The 23,668-nt window shown below is 45.0% G+C and overlaps 1 protein-coding gene across 3 annotated transcripts in view; it reads left to right on the forward strand.

The window, feature by feature from the left end:
* LOC119441674 (secernin-2) overlaps positions 1-22,092 on the forward strand; it is a 79,949-nt gene extending 57,857 nt beyond the window's left edge. For 2 of the 3 annotated variants that reach the window (XM_037706270.2, XM_049661521.1), the window contains exons 7-8: positions 8,768-8,929; positions 15,172-22,092. In XM_037706270.2, coding sequence (XP_037562198.1) covers positions 8,768-8,929; positions 15,172-15,414 — 405 coding nt within the window. In that variant the 3' untranslated portion in view covers positions 15,415-22,092. Of the gene's footprint in view, positions 1-8,145; positions 8,244-8,767; positions 8,930-15,171 lie in introns of all 3 variants that reach the window. The other variant, XM_037706271.2, reaches the window with a different exon arrangement.
* Positions 22,093-23,668: the final 1,576 nt, after the last annotated feature.

The raw sequence follows: 23,668 nt of genomic DNA on the forward strand, positions 1-23,668 counted from the left end.
GTCCTGCACTATAAACGGTTATAAGTGGTCTATACTGTACATTGCTTTGAAAGTGTGTCCACTATGTCCAAATGGCCACTATGCAATTTGAGCAGCTTCCATATAAGCCATAAGATGTGCTGACCTGTAAACTCGTGAAAGCAATTAAAAGAAAACCTTGTACTGCACGATTCCGAAGAAGACACTGGGAATGCAAGGGGTTTTTCAAAAGTGAGCACAGCTTGGTCTGTGCTTTCCTCAATATTGAAGATTTTTCAGAAAATCACCTGTACACACACAAAGCAGAGATAGTATTGAATATGTAAGAGTGCAAGCAGACACACAGACAAGAGAAAGCCAAGATGGAACAGGTGCTCATTTGTGACTGACATTATTCAGTGTACTCATATTAGTTAAACTGTCTTTTATGTTTTCATCGTATGCCAGCTTTTTAAACATGGCTTTCTGGTCATATTGACCAATGTGTGCCTGTTAAACCTAATATGCTTGCTGCATTGGTTTTATACAGTGCCTAATGGCACTCATGGCAAAGTAGTTCTTTGGTTTTTCTGTTGAGCCTTTGTCACCTGTTCACAGCCTTTGATACACATAGCTGTGTGCTGCCAGCTGTTGTAGCCATGGACATTTACAAAATACGAGCATTGAAACCGATTGCTCATGCAATAATACAAAGAAGGCTGCATTGCTCTTGTAAGCTTGCTCTCCTGGGGCCAGATTCACAAAGCTTTTCTTTTGTAAGTTCTCTTTGCCATTGGCCAGCCGCCCTAGATAATGTCTTGCATCTGGATTGGCTGAAATTCTTTCTTACAAATAATTATAGTGTAAGAATCTTTTTTGAATTCAGGCCCTGTTTCTTAAAGGGGCCCTGAACTACATTTTATTGAAGTGGAGAAGGGCATATTGAAGTGAAAATAGGCCATTTCAGAAATACTTTGCCACAAAAAGTACTTCAATGCGTTCAGCAGAGGCAGAGTTATTGGCAATCAAACACAGCCTCCACTGTGCTCCCGTTACTTCTTCAGTGCTTTGCACTGCAAAGGCTACGGCAGAGTGGGGCGTGGCTACAGTGCTCCGTCTTTGAAATGTCACCGTTGCACGCAGTTCAAATTTCATTTTGGATGTTAATGTAGATGCCACGACTTCCGATTTTGCTGCCTACGACGCGCTAAACGTAAGCCAAGTGCGGTTGTCCTCAGCGAGCCGCAATGCGCTTAGCCAGTGGACTCATGGCGGCAACCAGCAGCGGTCGCGGTATCTATGCTTAGAAGCCGAACGCAGCTACCAATAGAAGCTGCATATGGGAATCCACTTTATTACAAAATAAAGCGTCCAGAAAAGAGTGAGAATCATGGGTTCTGTTGAAAAGAGAGCGTTTAAGAGAAAGTCGACTTTGGGCTCCGCTTGCGAGCTCCACACACCGCGTATGACAGCAAAACTTGGCTGAGATGTTCACAGCAGCGTATGCTACCCGCGGACTATGTCATTTCACCAGGCCCGAGGGGTGGTTCAGGGCTCCTTTAACTATGTTGTCACCACTTGGATTTGGTTTGAGCTTTGATTTTAAGTTGCAGTATAATGTGCAGTACAAAGTTTTTGGAATACAGGGGGAAGTTCAGAATATACACCCTCGGCACTGAACCTAGAATTCAGGGATGCATCACAAAAATTACATGGGTACACCCCCAAGTGCATGAGACTACTTCTTTTCTTTTCCTTTTTAGTTTGAACATTGTCGTTAAACTTCACCTCCTGGTGAAAATTACTTAAGCGCAGCTTAAGAAGCGTACCTTAAGAAGCGTAGCTTAAGAAGTGAACCTCAGCAAATTAAGTTTGCTACACCAAGTTGTCACGTAGGTTATGCATGCTTTTGGCACAATCACTCTTTTTTAGAGGTTGTGTGAGATAGCTGCAAATTCTGTGACATTCGGCACTGCACATATGCTACAAGAACTGGAGGGCTTGCTTGATGTGATTACAGTATTTGTAATCTAACTGTGAAGCATCAGCAAAGGATTTCAGGTTAAAATTTTAATGCAGGTTGCTACAGCAGAGCAGACTTCCATCCTCGATGAATATGTCTTCCACTGTCTCTCAGTAAAGTGAACTGTGTTTTGTAATGCTTGTGATTGTGTGCGCCATAGTTTCTGCTAGTAATATTGCTTGGAGCACTAGGCTGGAAAATCTTGATCAGCTGCATGGCAGCATCTGCACAAGTTGTTCACTCTATCCCCATGAATGGTTTTAGAAAGTTTCTTTTGGTTAGCTTTTGCGATGCAATGCTGAGGGTACTTGATGCTGTAAATGCTATTGCGTCACGCAGTAATGTATGTGCAACACATCTGTTCATCAACCAACATGCTCCTACCCATATGATTATTTACACTTTAGGGCATGTTTGTTTCCACTGTGCTAACTCTCACCGTACCTCATGTTCTGTCTGTTCATTGTTGTTCAGAATGCTATTCATTTGTCCCGTATTCTGGTTCAGTTGACTTATTTGCTTGGGGAGGTTGTTGGACCTAATCTTCCGTGACTGAAATGCGTGTGTACATCATTTTATCAATTATATGTAGCAAGGTTCTTCAAGAGTGGCTTAAATATATGAAGACTCCTTACTCACCCACACGCTGCAAGTTTTCAAGGGTGCCACATCATTTTGAAACTCACTATTGTGGCATGCACTAGCTGGTGTTGGGTGACTGCCAGCATTAGTATACCACCGTGTGATTAGTAGCAGTGACATCGCTTGATATGACAGACAGTTCAGATTATTGATTTCCTAGGGCCTTAGGACAAAAATGTTGATGCAGTCTGAGCCATCAAGGCCCAGCTGCCTTACTTAGACTAGTCAGAAATTATAGATGCTCTTTAACATTGGACATGCGTCTGAACTTGATTTTTCGTTTCTTAAAATTATGATTATTATAGTATTAAAAAAAGCGGGCAAGTTTGCACTCAGTCGTGCAAAGCTTAGGCCCAGCGAAAGTGTCAATCCTCAAGTCTTACTGGCTGCTACTGCTAGGTATTAACTTGGTTGCTGCCAGGTGTCAGTGGTTGACGCATATGATGGCGCGATCGATGACCAATAATAACTTGATTTATTTACGATGCATTTGGATTACATGATCCGCATCTCGGCTGGCGCGTCTTCACGTGCTCGTCGTCACGTCATCTCTTCCTTCCCGCCTTGCTCGCCAGTCGCACGAGGTATTTCTCTCGCTTGCCAACAGGTGCCACTTGTCCCTCAGCTAACACGGCCGGGTCTTCAATGTATTGCGTCCTCGCAATCTGTGACTTCCAGCCATCGTGGCGGTTTCTTTCGACGTGGTTGATCGTAGTTCTTTATGGCACTCGTACGTCATGGGTCTGTGGCAACTCCATCTCTTGAAATTATGTACCCAAGGAAGCTGAGAGAGTCAGCAGCAAAAGTGCACTTCCTAAAGTCCACTCGAAGGTTAAGGTCTGTCAGAGTCTTCAGAACATCATTCACAGTTCGGATGTGTTGCTCAGCGTCGTTGGTAAAGATGCATATATCGTCCATATACACAATGACGTGTCCGCTGTCGATGAGCGGTTGCAGGCCTTCGTTCATGATGCTCTGCATGGCTGACGGTGCTGTGCACAAGCCGAAAATCATGCGTGTCGGCTCATAGTGTCCGTCTTTGGTCACAAATGCTGCTTTCTCGATGTCGTTTTCGCGTATTGGGACATTGAGAAACGCTTTCTTCACGTCAAGTTTCGAGAAAAATCGCGATCCTGACACTTTGCGGAGTAGTGTGTCGATTCTTGGCATTGGGTAAGCCCGTTTCACAGTTTTCTCATTCAGAAAACGATAGTCGATGCACATTCTTTTCGGTGTCGATTCGTGGTGTCGCTGGTCCACAACAATCACAGGTGAGGCATATGCTGACCTCGACTTGCGGATGTTGCCCTTTTTCAGCCAGTCCTCGGTTTCTTCCCTTATGAACTTTCTGTTCACATCACTCGTCGTATATGGTTGCATACGAACTGGTTTCTCGCCGTTGAGGTCAATCGTGTGCTCGGCATGCGTGCATAGACCTAGTTCGTTGCCGGGATTTGTAAAAATATTATGTTTGCATTTAGCACTGACCTCATCGTTTCTGTTTCATCCGTGGTGAAGTCTGCCAGTTGCACTTGTGAGATAGCACGTCGCACTTCCTCCGGTGAAGGAAGCTTAGGACTCTCTTGCTTGTGGCAACTGTTCGTGGTGACAGTTCTGCACACTGCTGTAGCATTTTATTCGTTTTGATTCTTGAGCAGCGGTTTTTGTGGGATGTCTGTCTTTCTCGCGTTGCATTTCTGGCGCTTCTTGTGAACTGTTTTTCGATATCCATTCAAGCGTATGTGTTCTGTTCGTGTATCGCTCAATGTAATGAAATGTGATGCACTGTCGCCAGTCAGTCCCTATGACGGCATCGTGTGGCAAGTCGTTGACCACTTTTACATCGACGGTTGCACTTGTGTTCTCGATGGCGATGTGCCCTTGTGTTGCTCCGACGGGAGCTGTTGAGTCTCCGAATGGTCCCTTGAGTATGCACTCCGTGTCTGGCACAACATCGAAGTTATGCTGTTCTGCAAACGCTGACGATATTAGAGTCGCTGTTGATCCTGTGTCTCATAGCGCTAGTGTCTCTACGCCATTGATCTTCGTGGGTTCGAGGATTACGTTATCCTCCGAGCGCGCCGTCACGATACGGTTGGTGCGCTGCTCTCGTGCTGCTCGCTCTTTCTTTCATCGTGCGGTGGCTATCTTCTCCTCCTCGGTGCGTGTGTCGGGTCTCGGGCAATCCTTCGCGCAGTGGCCCCGTTGCAGGCAGCGAGCGCAAATCTCCGCAGGAAGTCTCGTGGGCTTTCCTTGCTGGTGATCATCTCTCGTATCTTTTTTTGTGGCTCGTTCCGTGGGGATGTCTTTGCGTGTGTGCCGTCGCTTCTCGTCGAAGCCATGCGCCTGTCGAATTGTCGTGCGTAGTTGATGAATACCGACACACTCCCTTTCCTCAGGTCGTGGAAAGCCGCGAGCACGGGCCTTGCACTTTCCAATCGCACACCCTGAATTAACCAGTCCACGATGTCGTCATCACTTAGTGCGTAGTTGCCGCGTTTTATGCGTTGCAGTCGGCAATACATGTAGTCAGTGATGGTTTCGTCTTCCTTCTGTCGCCGTGCGTTCACGTTCTCCACCCATTCGCAAAACAGTGGTTGCTTGTCAAACTCCTTTCGTAGTGCCGCTACCCAAGTCGTCCAACTCTTGAAGCTTACGCCATCTGTGCGATGCCAAGCTGCTGCGCGTCCACGAAGTCTGGATATTCCGGCGTTTAGCATGACCATGTCGTTCCATGAACATCTCTCACGCATGCTCTCCACTGAAGTGATCCATTCACCTACGCTCTCGTTGTCTGTTCCGGAGAACGTTGGGAGAGTTGCTGTGAGGTCGGGCATTGTAGTGATCTGGATTGCAGCATTTTCGTTGGCCTGGCGTGTAGCGTCGTTGCTGTTTACTGTGTTTACTGGGTTGCCTTGCGATTCCATTTGTTGTTCCAACAGTCGCGCCATCATTTGCATCGTCGTCGCGAGCATCGTGAGCTCCGTTGTGCCGCTCGCGTTTACACTTCGTGCTGTCGTGGGCGTTTCGGGGAAAAATCTGCTTCGTTGCGCGTCTCCGCATGGCTCGTCACTCCCGTACTCATCGTTGAGTGTTGAGTGCTTCACTTCGCCGTCTCGATCCGTCATGGTGGTTGTTCGGTCGTTGCACGCTGTGCTTCGTTTCGGTAATGGGACGTTGTTCGCAGACACCGTGGAGGCCAGGGACGTTCCGATTCGCTTTCGTCCCGCGTTGTTGACCTCGTTCAACTTTGTCGTCACACCGTCGTTGCTTCAGCCGTGCTGCGTGCTTGTTTGTGCCGCCATGTCACTTGCCATTTCCGTCGTTGTTCGCTCGCATTGAATCTTGCATGTTTTCCAGTTGCTTGTCCGTGTTGGTATGCTTAACGAATCCTCGTCGCCATGTCAGTGGTTGACGCATATGATGGCGCGATCGATGACCAAAAATAACTTAATTTATTTACGATGCATTTGGATTACATGATCCGCATCTCGGCGGGCGCGTCTTCACGCCTCGAACACTCGTCGTCACGTCATCTCTTCTTTCCCGCCTCGCTCGCCAGTCGCACGAGGTATTTCTCTCGCTTGCCGACAGGTGCCGCTAGTCCCTCAGCTAACACAGGTCTTAACTTGGTTTAACGACGCATGTAGGGAAGGTATTCTCGAGCAATCATTTTCGGAGGTACCTTCCCTTTCGCGACATTTCGCGTGACTAGCGCTGGCGTCGGCGCCTACGAGCGACAGCGTTCCTGGCATGCCACAAACGCATGCAGGCAGGCAGGAGCCATGTCTGTGCCAGGCGAAGGCGAGTGCGCACCCGTGCCGGCGGTTACTAGGCAACGCGAGGTGACGTCATCGCTACTGCTTCGGCGCATGCGCGGCTATGCAAAGTGGGAAGCGTCGGCAGCAGCTCTGCGCATCGCCTCGTTGGTGCTGCTACAATTTCTCTCTCTATTTCGCTCTCATTTTCTCTTTCCCTCTCCCGAGCATTGCACTCGCCACGCGCATCCTCTTCTTCCCTCTCCTTAAAGTCCCATGTCAAGGCAACATGTGCACGGCACGGAGAGGAGGCGAGGCACACGCCACCCTGCAAGGTGGTTGCTAGGCAACGCAGTGACGTCATATCTCGGTGAGGTTTTATGACAGCAGGTGCCACTTTTTACGGTTAGCTAGAACAGCTTCGCTGTTAAAACTGTCCTTCATCTTTTATGTCATCTTAGTTTCCTTTATCGGAAGTAACAACACTTTCACATTGCATTTCAGCTCTCTTTAATCTCTTTCTCTGTCTCTCTCGGAAATGTCTGTACGGTTGTTACATGCATCTGTGCATGTGGTGTCAGTTTTGCCGCCTTCATCTGTGCTGTGAAAATACTTGCATTGCCTTGGGGAGACAACAAGAAACCATGAATCTTGCCTGCGGTGCATGAGAGGAAAAGGCAGTTTTCAGCTATCCGGGAGTGAAATATCACATTGCCAGGTTGGCAGCCCTGATATGTAGCCATGATGCTGGGTGGACAAGCTGCCGAAGGGTGAATACCACTGCTTGATCTGGAGCGGTCGGTCGACGTATCCTCGAGTGTTTGCTCGAATTTCACAAACCCGAATGTGCCAGCGGAAAAAAAAAAACCACACGCACACACACCGATCCAATGCAATGCTGAAATCTAACTGACGCAAAGCTTGTTTTTAGTTAGCAAAGTGGCAGTAGTAGTGGATGACACGGGTGCAGTTTTTTCGTCTATAGCTGTTAGCTGTCCACGTTATGAGGGCAAAGGCAATGTATGATGCTTCTCGAGGGAAGAACTGGTGATGAGAGGTGTGTGCCCAGAGAAGTTCAAAACACATTTAAATACATACGTATCCCTTGGGTCACAGTGGCATATACCTAGTAGCACGTATACTGAGTGCTGAAGTTATCTGTTCAGGCACATGCCCAGTTGGCCAAGTTTATGTATATTAACCACAAATATATCCGGCGAGGAAATGGCAATGAACGCCACACCTCGGAGCAGAGGCAAAGAAAAGTTCACTTTAAAAAACTGCTCTGCAGTAAATCATAGCACAAGTTGTCATGTGCAGCCTGTTCTGGAAATCTGATCCATTTGCCCCCAAGTGTACGTACTTGTGATCATTATGGCACCAGGGTTGTTCCTGTGTCTCAACTTCTTGGAATACTGATCGAGCCCCGCACCAGTGTGAGAGGCAGCCATTCTGCAAAAACGCTGATTGTTATTGGTACACTTTTAGAAAGCGCTAAAACCAGACAAACTCATCCCCTAGCGGTACTACTTGCCATGCATTTCTGCCCAAATCCATGGCCAGATAGCAGAGGAGTGAACAAGTGCTCCACTGGGATTTGAGTTGATCCAAAATGACCAGCGAAAGACGCGAACCCAGTCAGTATAGACCAGTGGAATTAGAATTTCTTTATGCAGAGAGAGCTCTCCATGCTGACCACTGTAATTCATCACAAGGGTGCCACCAATTCTGTCGCCTCCCCCTGTTGCTGTCTCTTGTTGGCAGGTGACTTTGATGTGAGCTCAATGACCACCGTGCTGAGGGATAAGGATAGTGAGATCTGTCGGGGCACCAAGCACAAGCGACCAACTGCTGCCAGTCAGGTAAATCGAACCATTCACTGGCACGCTTGTTGAAATTTCGTGGAGCTGGATTTTGTGTTCCTCAGAGCTAACCAGGCATCCTTTTGCCACTCGTGGGGACGTTATGTTGAGTTTCTCTCTTGTGGAACAAGTGTTTGGAGCGTTCAAGTTATTGCTGTTTTTCTTTCCCAAGCATATGTACTGTAGAGGAAGTTTGTGTGGACTTGCATATCCAAGCAGGCTGGTGCCAGTGTTTGGAAAGTGTGTTGTGCACATTTTGATGTTTGTGCATCTGCAGTTTAACAGGAGCCAACTTTAATTGCTTTTGTTGAGGCTAAAGCATTGCAGCCTTCTTTAAAAAAAGATCTTATTAACGGGTACTGCCTCTGTAATCTGTCAGGTTCATCTTTTGTTAGCTGTTTTGAGGACTACACAGGAGAATGCCCTGCAGAGTTTAAGGATGATGTACTCAATAACTTGGGCAGCTATTGCTTGCCAGGCAAAGTACAGCTTGCTTTACTTGTGTTGCCTGACACCTTTCGCAGGTTTCTGTCCTCACTCCTGCTTCGAGCAACAGGCTGTGCTGCCACTGGTTCACGGGCACACCTGACCCGGCCCACTCGGTGTTCAAGCCCTTCATTTTTTGTGACCAAGTGGTTCCCTCACGCCACATCGTCTCGCCTGTGTTTGAGCACGACCCAGCGAAGGTATGGTCCGGTAATTTTTTTTCTGTGATACTGTAGCTGTTTTGTGCTCTTGTCGCCGCTCAAAATGCCATTATTTTCCCGATTTCATGCCCCTCTTGGCTTTAGCAGGCACTGCAGGAAAAAGTCAGCTAGTACACGAGTGCATTTTTAGCACAACATGGGGATGAATATCTCGAAACTGATGCTAATCACAGAATTTCTACCAGATTAGCTGCCTGACATCAGTTCTGCAATTGCATTAGTACTTTATGTGCCATAAAATGAATAATTAAGACAGTAATCAGTGAAAGTTTGTCAGAACGACTTATCACTTATTCATGACTGGTGTACTAAATGGAAAATGACTTTGAACATAGCAAAGTGTGTGCATATCTCATTTACTAAAAAGAAAAAACCAATTCAGTCACGGTATCATCTGAACAATGTACTATTGAAGCAAGGCAGTACGTATAAGTATCTAGGTGTGCTACTGTCGTCTGACTGTTCGTGGAAACCTCACGTAGACAGTATCATAGCCAAAGCTGGTAAAGCTTTGAATTTTATTCAGAGAAACCTGCGATGTTCACATGAGAATTTAAAACATATGGCATATACAACTTGTGTTAGACCAATCTTAGAATATGGCTGTGTTGTGTGGGACCCCACCGAGGTAACCTTCATTGCCGCTCTAGAACAAATACAAAACCGTGCTGCCAGGTTCGTCTTGGGGCGGTACGGAAGGAGGGAGAGCATCACTGCAATGAAGGCTGAGCTAGGATGGAAATCTCTTTCTGCTCGCCGCAATAAACTGAGATTAAAATTTTTATATTCTATTTACTATAATAAAACTGGAATTAATAGGGAAATTTACCTACGAAAACCTCATTACATTTCAAAACGAAGTGATCATAGTTGCAAAATCCTCGAGTACTCTGCCAAGACGAACATGTATGCGAACTCATTTTTTGTTCGAACAACCAAACAGTGGAATAGGTTGAGTGAACAGCAAGCGAATTGTGTGAATGAAGATGTATTTTATTCCATGTTGTAACCCCCCTGCTGTAACGCCTTTGGGCGCTGCGGGGTAATCGATGAATAAAGAAAGAAAAAAGTTAGCTAATTGATCATTGCAATTGGTTGTGCAGGTAGTGTCCACTTCTTGAAGCATAATTTACCTATCAAAACAGAATTGCACCATCTTTCATGGGCAGTTTTTAAAAAAACCATTCACTGTAAATAAAAGGAACAGAAAGATAGATGGCGCAGTGTTTTGAACTGAAAGAATGTAATACTCAATTAATTTGAAAGTGGAAGTACTGCCTTGAAGCTAAGCTCTTGTGATACATGACGGGTGTCCCGGAAAAACCTTGTTGTTATTACCTGTGCTAGAGCCATTAGCACTGCAGCTTGGCGAGAGCATGTAGGGCTGAAGCAGCATTAGATGCAGTGCATGTAATGATTATGATGAGTGTAAGCCTCTTGCAAGAAAAGTGAAATATAATCTTTAATTTTGTCTTGAGATCCACGTTTTCCTTTCTTCTTTCCCCACTTTGCGGTCCACCCGAATGGAACTGACTGTAAAGAAAGGGTAGAGGGTGACTGGCGGTGTGTTGTTGAGGGTCCCTGCTTCATGAGCGCGTTATAAACACATTTGGATAATTGGCTGTCAGTGACATGTGCCTAACCTAGTGTATGGCACCGAGACGTGACAGCCGCGTGGCTCACGACGCTGGCCTATTTGACACGCCATGAAGGGCTGCGATCATAGCCAGAAACCTGTACTGCGTTTACGACCTTAGCCGTCTGCAACACATGATTCCAAAGTGCTTTCATGAAAGGTCAAGTGGGGCGAACCTGACTGCTGGTAACCAGATGCACCTGTGAAGCTACTTGTGATATGCATGCACGGGGGGTGCAGAGTGCTATGAACATCCCCAGCACGCGGGGCTGGGCCCATTGGTAAACAAAGCTGTCCTCTAGAAAGGTGACAATCCGTGGCACATCATGCCCAATTTTTCTACTGTCGTTTTGATGGCAAAAGCTAAAAAGCTTATGCCTACCTCTGGTACTGATGCGGGGCGGGCAATGCGTCTCATGAGCACAGAATGCATGTAGATCATAGCCATCATTCACTGCATGCATTGTGACTGTTTTGACTGTCGCGGCAACACCTTTGGAGACTAAGGGAAGCCGACAGGTTCGGCACTGAGCAGATGTGGACCACCAGAGAGTGTTTACTCCTCATTCAGAGACAGGATGCACGCGTTCCAAAGCTGCTGCAACCAGAGCTTTTAATGACGTATGACCAGCAATTACTACACAGCCAGATGTTCCGAAGGTCTTGCCTGTGTACAAATTGGAGACACGGCGACACAGGTCTTTCATCCTGACGCCTCAGTTTAAAAGTACTTCTTGCTTCTTAGTGTTTTATTGCACCCACTGTGTTTGGGCTCTGTTGCTTTATGCGGTTGGTATGATTTGGTTTGGGGAGCAGGCTTAATGTTAGGAGTCAGAGATGCCTCCGAGGGCAGCAAGGAAGAAACGGCGACAGGCACGGCACACAAACATATATTCGAAGAAAAAACGACAGTCACAATAACACAAAGCATTGGGCATACGAGGACACAGAACACTAGCAAAGTGTCTTTACAAAGCGTCCATACTAGCACAGCGTGCTGTTACGACTAGCCACTAGCCGATGTGGCTGTGTCACCCTAAGGCTTGCTTAAGGAGATGTTAGGCAGTCTCTCGCAGACTCCTGCACATCTGCTAGGTGACGGACAGAAGACATGTCGTTTAGAGATCTCCTCATGCTTTGACACTCGACTGGGTCCCTCCGACAGCTGTTGGCCTCCCAAACATTGACGCCTGACAAAGCCAACACGTCTTCCTTGCTCTGCTTCTCAGCTCTGTCGGTCTCTACCGACATGGCCTGTTTCCATTCTTCTATAGGGTGCTTCAGCTACGTGCTATTTGCGGAATCGCTGCGTACCCTTCTACGGTGCTCCTTCATTCATTGTTCTCTTCTTCATTGGTTCTTTTCCCACGCCATGAGTGCACATGCAGCGAGCCGTCGGCCTTGTTGTGGACGGTGCACATGCTCTGGTGCATGTGATCTGGTGCATGTGCTTGCATGTTGTCGCAACTTCATTATCATCTTTGAAGCCTCACTCGGCACTTCACCACATCAGCTCCCATTTCAAGAAGTGCTTAGGCCATCAAAACACTCCCTGTGGAGACCACACATGTTGCTCGATTGCGCGCACACAAAAAACACTAAAACAATCTTATAGACTAAGGCTTCTTGTACAATAATTTACAAGAGATATCGGAATTGCTGTTAAACCATTGCACATGGCACTCTAACAGGTTCACAATACTTAAAGGGTCCCTGAAATGGTTGGGACAAATTTTGTAGACATGGAGGGTACAGCTACGGTAAAACATTCGCACCACAATTTAAGTGAAGCGTCTCATATTAAGAGAGCTACGGATGATTACAAGTTACTCTCCTCCCTAGCCATGCATTTCCTCCTCAACTCATTCGCCGAGTGATCGGGGCTAAGCTCCGCCTTCGCTGGCTCTATGTCATATTGTGACGTGTTGTTATCTACGTCCGGTTGTCTTGGAGCCAGTGCGCAAAGGGTCTCCAACCTCTCCACTAGCTGCCTGGCCGTCGATCCCCAGCGAGTGCGATCAAGCAGTGTGCGTTGGGAGCATTCTGTTGCAGCACCAAGCGTGTCCGGTATTCCGGTAACCACAGGCGAGCTGGGTGTTTTGATGGATAGCCAGAGGCGTAAACTAAAGCCCCTCCATACAGCTGTGATGAAGGAGCTTCGTAGACGTACGTGAGCCACAGCGGGAGCAGCCTGATCGGCATGCACGGTCCAGCCATCTGGTGGCTCAGAGCTTAACCAGCCAAATACAGAGCTAATATTCCTGTCCCGAAGTGTAAAAGATTTTAAACATATAAAATACAATGTGTTCAAGATTACGCTCCTGCCGAAAATTTGAGCCAGCAGCAAAGTAGAAAAAACTTGGTTACTGCTATATTAGCTGTGTGTTTGGTTGAGCTTTGTGCCGCCAGGTGGCTGCACCATGCTAGCAGTTCACGTTCGCGCCTCAGTTCATTATGTAAAACGTGGTAAAACAGACAGTACACTTGCGCTTGCGTTTACCTGAATACCGGACACGCTAAACTCTATTGTGGCAATCTTTTGACGTGAAGTGACGGCCGCAAACGCGTAGATGCTGGCGCCGTTTGGATACCGACAGTCCGATGCGCTGCAGCCACTCTGCTCGTCTGCTGCCTTGCAGCGGGGCACGATGTCACAGCTTGACATGTCGCCGATTGCTACGTTTGCAGCCCACAACGCAACAAGGGCGAATGATGGTGTTCGTGAAAAGAAAGAACAAGACCAACACTGACCGCGCAGCTCTCGTCAACACGGAGCACGTTTTAACACAAGCAGACGACACTTGCTGTGGGCCGGAAGTGCTTTTAGTTTAGTGATACATGTCCTTGTGCATTCTCTTTCTCTTACTTTTTTTTTATAGAAACAAATTAACTAACATCTAAACTATTACGAACAACATTTGTTCACCATAATGTTGGAAAAATTATCGATGACGCACCCTGGGCAGCCAATCGGATAGCTGGCCCAGTGACGTGTTATGGTCAAATCGTGTCACTTGGTCACAAAACTCAGCCGATTCGCGTGCTGTGATCCGTAGTGATGTACTTTTTTAAAACCTTATAATAGATTACACACTTTACGTGGAGCGCTTAGATGCGTCAATTAATGATCAGAAGGACCTACCTACTCTAACGACTCAGTACGTGTGTACAAAATCGTCAAAATCGTTTCAGGGTCCCTTTAAGAGCTTGTACAAACAGTGTTTACTACTATTGTAACACCACAGTGATTGAGAATATTTTGTTGGAGCCTAGGAGGATACTTGGCATCGCTATAACTACGTTTCTTTTCCATTCCAAACCCAAAACATGTGGTAGTGTAGCAATAATGTACTTAGTAAATGTACTCAGTCCCCACTTTAGTGCAGGTAAATTAAAAGCTCTAACTGTATAACCTCAGAACATCTAAGTTAGGCCTGAATTAAGTTGTTTACCCCATTACAACAATGACGTCCTATGGATATCCTGTCGAAATCCACTGCTGAGACATGGACATCCTAGGGATGTGTCGAATACATCTGGCGGGAATCCCTGACATGATCGCTTGACCGCACTTTCTGTGTCCCAGGGACATCCCTTGCATGTCCGCAAGGGATATTATGGGGTCATGGTGCATGCATTTTACAGGCAGTGCCTTTTGCGCATTGCTCGCTATAATGTATATTTCAGTTGCAGTGCACGCTGTGTACAGATGCAACGGGCAGAGCGCCCACACATCAAGAACAGAGATTGTGTGCACACATTACGCGGACTTGCACGAGTGCTTTAGTGCAATATACTCCGAGCTCATTCTTCTTGGCCTTCCGCCAAGCACAAGTGGCTTGCTTATTCAACTAACTGAAGTTTCCAAAGTAAATCGTGTCAGAAAATTCGTAAAGTAAATTGAGGGCGCGTTAGAATCGAGTAAAATATGGTTAGCATTTCTTTTTCGAATTTTCGCGCCGAACCTGCATATAACCAAATCCCCTTTATAACCGAAGTTTTTCGGGAATTTGTCCATTTCGTTATATCCAGGTTTAACTGTATATATATTTTCACAGAAAGGAAACCAAGAAATGACAGGATCTTGTTCTTTCTTGGCTCCGTGAAAACTTCTGTGCTAGGACCCCAGAACGCAGTAGACTATAAGGCAGGTGTTTTATCCACCACTCACCGGCAAACTGCCTTTGCCTGGAATAGAAAATGTGACCTTGTAATAACTCCTGGTGCCATCACAATTGCTTGAAATGCTGCATGGGAACAAATCCATAAATTGCTAGATTTCAGTACAAACCAGTCAGTTATAATGAAAGGGACACATAGACAGGACAGGCTGACTGAACAACTGTTTTTTTTTCAAATTCCCTTGTAGTAACTAGCACAGAAAATGCTCTTTAAGCATACGGCTAAGCATACGGCTAGCATAGGTCTAGCATAGGGCTGGAAGCCAGCCAATATATAGCCCACATATAGCCCATATATAGCCAATATATAGACAGCCTTTCAGTTAGGCTGGCTGAAGATCCCAAAACTAAGTTGCATCACTTGCCCCAAGTTCTTTCTGCTTCCCTTTCTGCTGTGTGCACAGACCAAGCCACGCTTCGAGTTCACCGTTGACCGCCGTCACACCCTGTACCGGCACCACGAGCAAGCCCTGCAGGCGATGCAGACGGGCAATGCGTCGGGCAAAGCACTGCATGCGCTTATGACCGAGCTGGAGGCCAAGTGCATCCGCGAGGTGGACAGCTACCTGGACAATCCTGGGAGCACGCAAGAGCTGCAGGAGCTCTTCAAGGATGTTGTCGAGAGCGAGATCAAGTTCTACAAGTAGACAGCGTTTACCCTCGCGCGTGTGGCACTTGCAGGCACCACCTTACGTGTTGTTGGATGAATCAAGGAGACTTGCTCGTTCGCCATGCATGCGTTTTGTTGCTCCTTTTCTTTGTCGTTGCACTGCCAGTTTTTCTCAACTCAGGGCACCCTCTGTGCACTGAACTGTATACAGGTTGTGGGTGTGCTTTTATTTTGGTGAGCTTTGATGAAGCTACACACTTTTTTTGCCACTGGTAATTATAATGAATATTACTTATGCCTGTTAACTCGGTGTGGCAATTGTTATGCATAACAATTGAATAACATAAGCCTTATCTGCTTGCATTGAGTAGCCGTGGGGCCTATATGTGTTGACCACGAAGCACATATGTGTAGGCCTTTTCTTGAACGATCGTGGTATGCTTGTTTTGGTCATGCATTCATTCATTCAGTCGGGCTGGTGGGTGGTGCACAGACATGAACGACTGTTATCTGTTGCATTTCTATGTCTCAAGGCAATGATAATGGTGACTCATTGATGTCTTGCAATGCTTTCTGTTTCTAAGTCGTTTTCTTCTTTAATTTAGAAACAAAGATCCTAGTGTGCAATAGGCTGTGTTTCTGTATGCTGTGATAGATTGCTTTTGGTGTACTACTTGTAACATACAATCAAAGGCGATTGTTTTATGTGTGTTACGTGACACTCGCGATTCGGGCTTGACATGTTTTGAGAAGGATGCTCTGATTACGGTACTAGGAACGTGCAACACATATTTTGTAAGGCCACACGAACGTAAACAGATGACCAAATGTTTTCCATGTTCAATCTCACGACTTTATGCACAGTATTCTCAGCATTATTCGTAGTTTCTTGTTGCTTTGCATTTTAATGTAGTCAAGTGAGGATTCCAGTGTCACTATAATTGGCTCAATACTCAAAATATCCTTGGATGTGAAGATTAAGTAGCACATCTTAACATTCAGGGCTTTGCTGATTACTATTTGCTTTGCACTGCTCAAACCAATCGGTGTAGTGGATGAATGGGCAAGAAGGTCCAACAGCATGCTAAATTTGCAGTGTAAACATTGATTGGTGATAGTGTGTTCAACACTTTAATCATCTGTTACTTGTAAGTAAAAGTTTGTTTATTTTAATCTGCTTTATTTTAATCTGTAAGCTGCTCTGAATGCTCGTCAAAAAGCATATCTTGAAGGTAGCTTTCAAAGAAACTGTAGTGAGCGTAAAATAGCGATCAAGGAGTTTGACTTCGTTAAAGTTGCTCATGCGTAGTTATTTGTTTGTATGTACCCTTGTGAGGCTCCTTTATTTTTTAGTGTATCATTTTTTCTTTGGTTGGTTCAGATAGGGAGCTGTATTCATTGTTTCTTGATTAAAAGGTGTTTGCCAGTTTTTGCGGCAGCTATTCAGTGCTTCCTGTTTTGGCTTCATGTGTGGCTCGCGTGCATTTGTCTAAAGGTGACTCAAAATGCTTCCACATTCAGAACATGTTGTCTTCTTGGAGCTTTGCGTGTGTATGCTACAGAACTTATGCTTCTGTGATGTCCTGTGATGTCCTGTGATGACCGGCCTTGCAGGTAGTTGAAGGTTTGATACATTCCGCATGAGGGAGGATTCAACTCACTGTCTGCCTTGTGTAATGCTGTGAGAGGTTGCTGTTAAGACAAGCATCGTGTCACATGCTACAAGGGAGCGACACTTGAATGTATGTACGGCACATGACATGGAAATAGAGTTTGAGATAGAGATGGTTTATCTGTTTATGAGGTGCAAGGAGACAAGGTGCGTGGTGAATCTGCAATATAATTAAGTGTCAGCTCAGAGAATTTGTAGGCTTTTTTTTTTCTGTGACTATTATAAAGTTCCTTTAGACATATGCTTGGTCATTGCTTCAATGATGGGTGCCCCATAAAAATGTCTGTTACTTTTTCTAGGGCCTCCACTGGCTGTGCTTTTGTTGCTGACCCACTCTGCTATCATTGACATTGATAGCTGGGAAAGAAACAAGTGAAAAAAAAAAAGAACTACACTGTGTAGAAAAAAACTCTGACTATGCGTAGCTCGCATAAGTTGGCACTGTTTCATCTAAGTTGTGCCATTTGGTAGGCACGATACAGTTTGTTAGCACATATTGTGAAGCATGAGGTAAAGCTGTTACGTTTGTGTTCTATTCCAAGGTCTCTCGTGAAACCCAGTGATAACTGCTTCAAATAAAAAAATATTTCTCGAATGCTGGGCAGTGCCACATGAGCGACAGCTGAAATTGAGAATTTGACTGTGCGAGGACTTCCTACTGATGTTGTAAGCGTTTTTTTTTTTCTTCAATCATCGATGTGTAAACTTCCTGTGGGTAGGCAGAGGCGTTTTTATTAATTGCTAACTGTGGCGTGTGCGAGTAAAACTGGTTGTGAAAGAACAGGGATAATTGATCCTGAATGCATTAGTTTAGCAGCTTTTCAGTGCTGTGTTTCATGTTTATACCTCTGTACAGAGGAGGAGTAAGTGTGCTTGCAATCACTTTTTGCATATGTATGGGACACGTGAGACGTTCCTCTGTGGTGAATACACTTTTGACATTTCTTTTCTCTTCTTGAGAGCACAGAAATTTTACTGTGGCAGCCTATGTACCCTGCCTGTTTGTTAATTAATGTGTGCTCACTGTAGCTGTAGACAGTATGATTGTGCGTGACAGCTCAGCGCCACTTATTCAAAATGTTCCTTAAGGCTGCGAGGATCACAAATGCTTGCAAGAAAGCAGAATGGTTCCTTTATTGCTTGAATGTTTTGCTAACATAAATCTCTGATCAAAAGAAAGATATGCCAGCCTAAGCAAACATGATCGATGATAACAAGTAGCATGGTGAATTAACTCTTGTTAAAGTGCTTTGGAATGAAGTCTTGCTTGCGATGTGGCATGCGGTGTGTAAATGGCATTGCATTGTGCTAAAACATTTTTTCTTGTGTGTACAGTGATGTTACACAGTACTTACATTAGAGGGATGCTGAAGGCAAATATTGAATTAGTCTAGATTGTTAGTTTACACTTTATGGATGACTCAGTTGCAGAATTGTAATTACACTGAAAGGGCTTCACAATTATTTCACAATTCAAATGCTGGTGATTGCTGGTGATTGCGGATATCATGCGTTGCTCCCTGCTTTAAGTCAGAGGCCCGTATGCAGAGGACCCTGCATTCCAATAAAAAGCATCAATGAAGTAGTGTGAAGAGGTAGCACCAGTGAATTGTGTAAGGAAATTCAACAATATTGGCCAAACTGCATTTTCTTCCCTGTAGGACTGCAACTTAATGACTATTTTACTATCAACACTTGACTGCAATTTACCAATTATAAACGGGTCATGTTACACATTGGAGTTACTACTATGTATATCTTCACAATGGTACTGCCAATTCTGTCTTACAATTCTGTCATTTTCTCACTTACAGATGCGCTGTCCAAGGCATGATGCTTTGGGCATTTTTAAAAGCTAGTCTTATATCCTTAGCTTGACATAACATTTGCCTCTAGCACACCTAAAAGCACACCTTAGGATAATGATTCTTGCTTACAGACCTCTTCACTGCTTTTAGCAAGTTCACTTGCTTGTATTCTAATTTGATTTGTTGCCACTTGCTACAGGCTACTTGCATGTTTGCAGACGGAGTTGTTGAAGTGGTTGATAAGATGTTGCCGACTTGGGAAGACCGATGTCAATATAAATTCTTGCCGTTAGTTGCATGAATGTTGCTATTCGTGATGTTGGTCTCTAGGCTTCCCTTTATGGTCTCCAGCCTCCCATTCCTGTTCTTTAGTCCCAATTGCTAGTCCTTTGTTCTATACCATAGACCTTTTAGTTGCAAGTGCAGATACACTGACATTACTCGAGCTTTATGTAGGAGTGCATGGCCTTCCTTTGTATGGCCTAGCATTATACAGGGTTTTATGGGACTGAGCTAACAGATGTGGCTGTGGAATAGGCATTCATGCCTGCTAGGGTTGTTGCAGCAGGAACAGTGTTTTGTTTATTTGCCACAGTGTGCCAGGTGTTTACAGCTTTGCTACATCAGCACTTTCTGATGTCATTAGGAGCACAGGAGACTGTGAGTGCAATTTTTTGTTTGTGTTTGGTATTAAGCTATAATTGTGCAGTCTGCAGCTCTGCGAGCAAAAGCTATCTTGGCACTATCTAAAGCAGCTATCGTTGCCAAATTGTGATCTGTGTTTTGGAAAGACCAAGATAATTACGAGCTCAGCTGTTTTGTTAGGCTCCTTTTCATCTGGCTCTGCAACCACAATTCTTGCCAGCACACTCCTTCGTTAGAACACTGATTTGAACAGCACTGATAAGTGTTGAACCAAAGATTAAAGTGTTGTAGAAGTTACACTTAGAGCTGTGTAATAGTTACATTCCATGTCATCAGTAAATTGCATAAGCTGAAGCAGTCCTTATAGCTGCCGTGGTCCTGCAACCCGCGTTTCCAAAGTTTCCTGTGGCACCATGTGTACTTTTAATACGTAAGCATTTCTTGGCGAGTACCCCAGGAATATCTGGCTGTGACGCAAAAAGTGTAATGCCTTGTATCTACACAAAAAATGTGTAATTTGCGAAGTTAAGACATTCAATCGTTATAATATAAATGTAGGTGATCGGTAACTTTATAAGCGATAAAAGCAATTGAAACCAAAAGAAATAAAACAAAATTGATCCAAGAGAATACTCATATGATCAGATTTATGCATAACCATAGCGATACATAGGGCACGGCCGCTCGATGAAATGCAAGAGGTGCAGCCTGCCACATCACCCGAAACCGGTGTAAGACGCTTTGTTCTCCGCGCCACCGCAGCGGAGCCACTGCTCCGGGGCAGGCACTGGTGGGAGCGTTCCTTTAGAGTTAGTTTATATGGCTCCAGCCATATATATTAACTCTACGTTCCTTTGGCAGCGGCCGCGCTTTGCGTTTACATTTTCTTGATGCCAGAGTTGTGCTTTCTGTTTCCAAAATATAAAATAAAATCTCAACGCTGCCTGCAAGGATATCATTATACCCAGAAGTTGGTATTGGGCTGCTAATGGGCTCACATAGCCCCAAACGGCGCACGATGTGAAGCCACGGAAAAGCGCCTCGTTCAACAGCTTTAAAATTGTACTACCTTCTGTAACAGAGGCTTGTAGGCGAGTTTTAACCGCTGCAGAGTTGCATTCAGGTCCCCGGTCCAATTCGCCAATAGCAGCTGTAACAATTTGCTTAGAAACACCTTATACAATTCCTCAGTGTGGCCGTCAGTGAAGTGAACTCAATAATCAAAAACCTGTCACTCGATTCCCAAGTGCTTCCTTTGCCACTTTATTTCCTGTCACGAAATGTTTTTCACCCATGCTTTACGGCATTCTACATCAGAGGGAAACTCATGGAACCGGATTAATGGATCTTTTCTTGCGTTAGTAGCACACAGCGGCATGCAACAGTTGCGCGGGATAGTGTCACATGCAACACGAGAAGGACCTCGACACATTTATACTACCACGTGCGCATGAGGACGAAAGGCGCGCAAGCGAGACATGAAATCTCTCCTGCTGTGCCTTCCCGGAGAGAGGGTCCCGCAGCAGTGGCGCCAACCCTAAAAGAGCGGCGGCAAATGCCAACTTTTGCTTCACTGCTCCGCCCATACTTCGCCGCACAACATGGCAGGCCGCACCTCGTGCGTTTCATCGAGCGGTCGTGGATAGGGTTCCATAGAAAATGCATGGGGAAGCCTATAGTAAGGGTGGGTCAACTTGAAATTTGGGGATGGGCCAACTGAAACTTGGGGGTGGGCCGACTGAAATTGTGTGTGGGCCAACTTGAAATTGGGGGTGGGCCAACTTGAAATTGGGTGGTTGGCGAAATTGAAATATGGGGGTGGCCCAACTGAAACTTAGGAGTACGCTTATGCATACTTAGACAACTTCAGGGGAGTTCTTGCACGCTTTTCTTGCTTTATTAGTGTCATAGAAAATGTGCTATAGGCCCGAGTACATTGTGGAGCTGAAATATACAATTTGAAAGGTTGCTGTTTTCCTGTTGCTTTGGTAGCTTTGTTGCCGAAGCGCATAAGCTCAAATTAACTGGATTTTGTTGATTGTAATCGTACTGTGAAAAGCTCCAATGTATTTGTGTGTAAATGCCACTGCATACTGAATGACCACAGAGACGGCATGCTTATTAAGTATGTCACTGGTTGGGTAACTGAGACATTTATAGCCAACATATATTCATGTAAGCCCTTCAGTCAAGTTCCTATTGTTATTTTCAAGGTACAGTTTACTTTTGACACCAGTCATTTCTTCTCTTTGTTCTCATTTATTTGTTTACAAATTTTGTTGTGGCCAACAGTGTCCTCCACAGTTTCGTAATCTGATATCTGTGGTAATTTGCTTTGTAATACCTTTGTAATAACTCTTTGTTTTGTAATTACAGTGCTTTGTAATCACTTTGTAATTGCACTTGTCTTCCTTTTGAGTTTAGTGCATGGCTAAATTTGCCGTATTACACCTTGCTTTCATTTGAAAGAATGAGTGTTAATAAAGCATGACAGCTTCAGTCCCGTGGCTTGAATGTTTTACATGGCAGCAGAGGTTTTTAAATGCGAAGCATTTCTTGGCGAACATTTGTTACTTTGACAGTATCTATCTATCTATCTATCTATCTAGCCGCCTACGTCTTTGTGCTCTCATGGTCGTCTTGTTAATTTAGTATGTACCAAAATTGGCATACTATCACAAGAGTATATGACAAACATACCTGATATGTCATGTCATGACATAAATGATATGTCATGTCATGAATGTCATGACATGCATATCATGTAGGTCATGAAACAGCCGCCTACATCTTGGTGCTCTCATGGTTGTTTCGTTAACTTGGTAGGTACCAAAATTGGCATAGTATGACAGGTGTGTATGACGAACATAAATGATAGGTCATGACATAAATGTCATGATATGCGTGTCATGTAGGTCATGACAATGACCCAGCGAAAATGATTAACACTCAAAAATCACTAAAATGGGTTCGGACGTGGGTACTAAGTGAAGGAAACACTAAAGGAGGCTGGTAAAAGTCAGTCAGGACCATTACTCAGCAAAAATGACAATGACTCAGCAAAAAAAGATTTAACACTCAAAAACCACTGGAATGGGTTCTGACGTGGGCACTAAGTGAAAGAAACTAAATGATAATGTTAGAAGTCATAGTCAGGACCATGACTCAGCAAAAAAAGTTTAACACTCAAAAACCAATTGAATGGGTTTGGATGTAGTACTAAGTGAAGGAAAAGGCTAAAGGATGATGGTCATAGTCATGAGCATGACTCAGCAAAAATGACAATGACTCAGCGAAAAAAGATTAACACTTTAAAACCACTGAAATGGGTTCGGACGTGGGCACTAATTGAAGGAAGCACTAAACCATTGTGGTAGAGGTCAATGTTGGTACCATGACTCAGTAAAAATGACAATCACTCAGCGAAAAAAGATTAACACTCAAAAACCAATGGAATTTGTTCGGATGTGGTACTAAGTGAAGGAAAAGGCTAAAGGTTGATGGTCGAACTCATAGTCATGAGCATGACTAAGGCTTTCGCCTTAATGTCTCTTAGGTGTAGCTAAAGGGACTCCTGAGGACTCATGACATGAATGTCATGACAAGCGTGTTATGTAGGTCATGAAAGAGCCGCCTACGTCTTGGTGCTCTCATGGTCATTTCGTTAACTTGTTAGGCTCCTGCACACTGCTTGGCATAACATCAATTCCCACAGGTCGTGGGATCTGCCGGATTTTTAGGTATGGCACCTCTGCTTGGATATCTGATTTCATGGGTGAGCGTCCCCGCAGATTTTATTGTGAGGGGGAGTTAATTTTCTTTCCCTTTCTCCTTTGACAGTGTCAACACTAGTTAAGGAGGGAAGTTGTTTAAGGCCCAATTCAGGGAACTGACCCACGTCTTTCGTTTGAAAGAATTATGTATGACGGGACCATTATGCAGTAATTTGCCCATATAGCAGCGTGAGAAGTTGACATGCACTTTGCAACACTCACATTAATTGAGCCACACAACAACATAACTTTGTATACCTTATGCTGATGGGGGGGAGAGGGGCACTGCCCCCTCCCCCAGCCCCGAGGGCTAGCTGACCTCCTCTTATGTAGCAAATTAAGTAAGCCTTGGTTTCACAATAAAAATTCGGCATAACCACTGTCACGTTGACT

Source organism: Dermacentor silvarum, chromosome 2 (assembly GCF_013339745.2).
Source record: "Dermacentor silvarum isolate Dsil-2018 chromosome 2, BIME_Dsil_1.4, whole genome shotgun sequence".
Classification (NCBI taxonomy): domain Eukaryota; kingdom Metazoa; phylum Arthropoda; class Arachnida; order Ixodida; family Ixodidae; genus Dermacentor; species Dermacentor silvarum.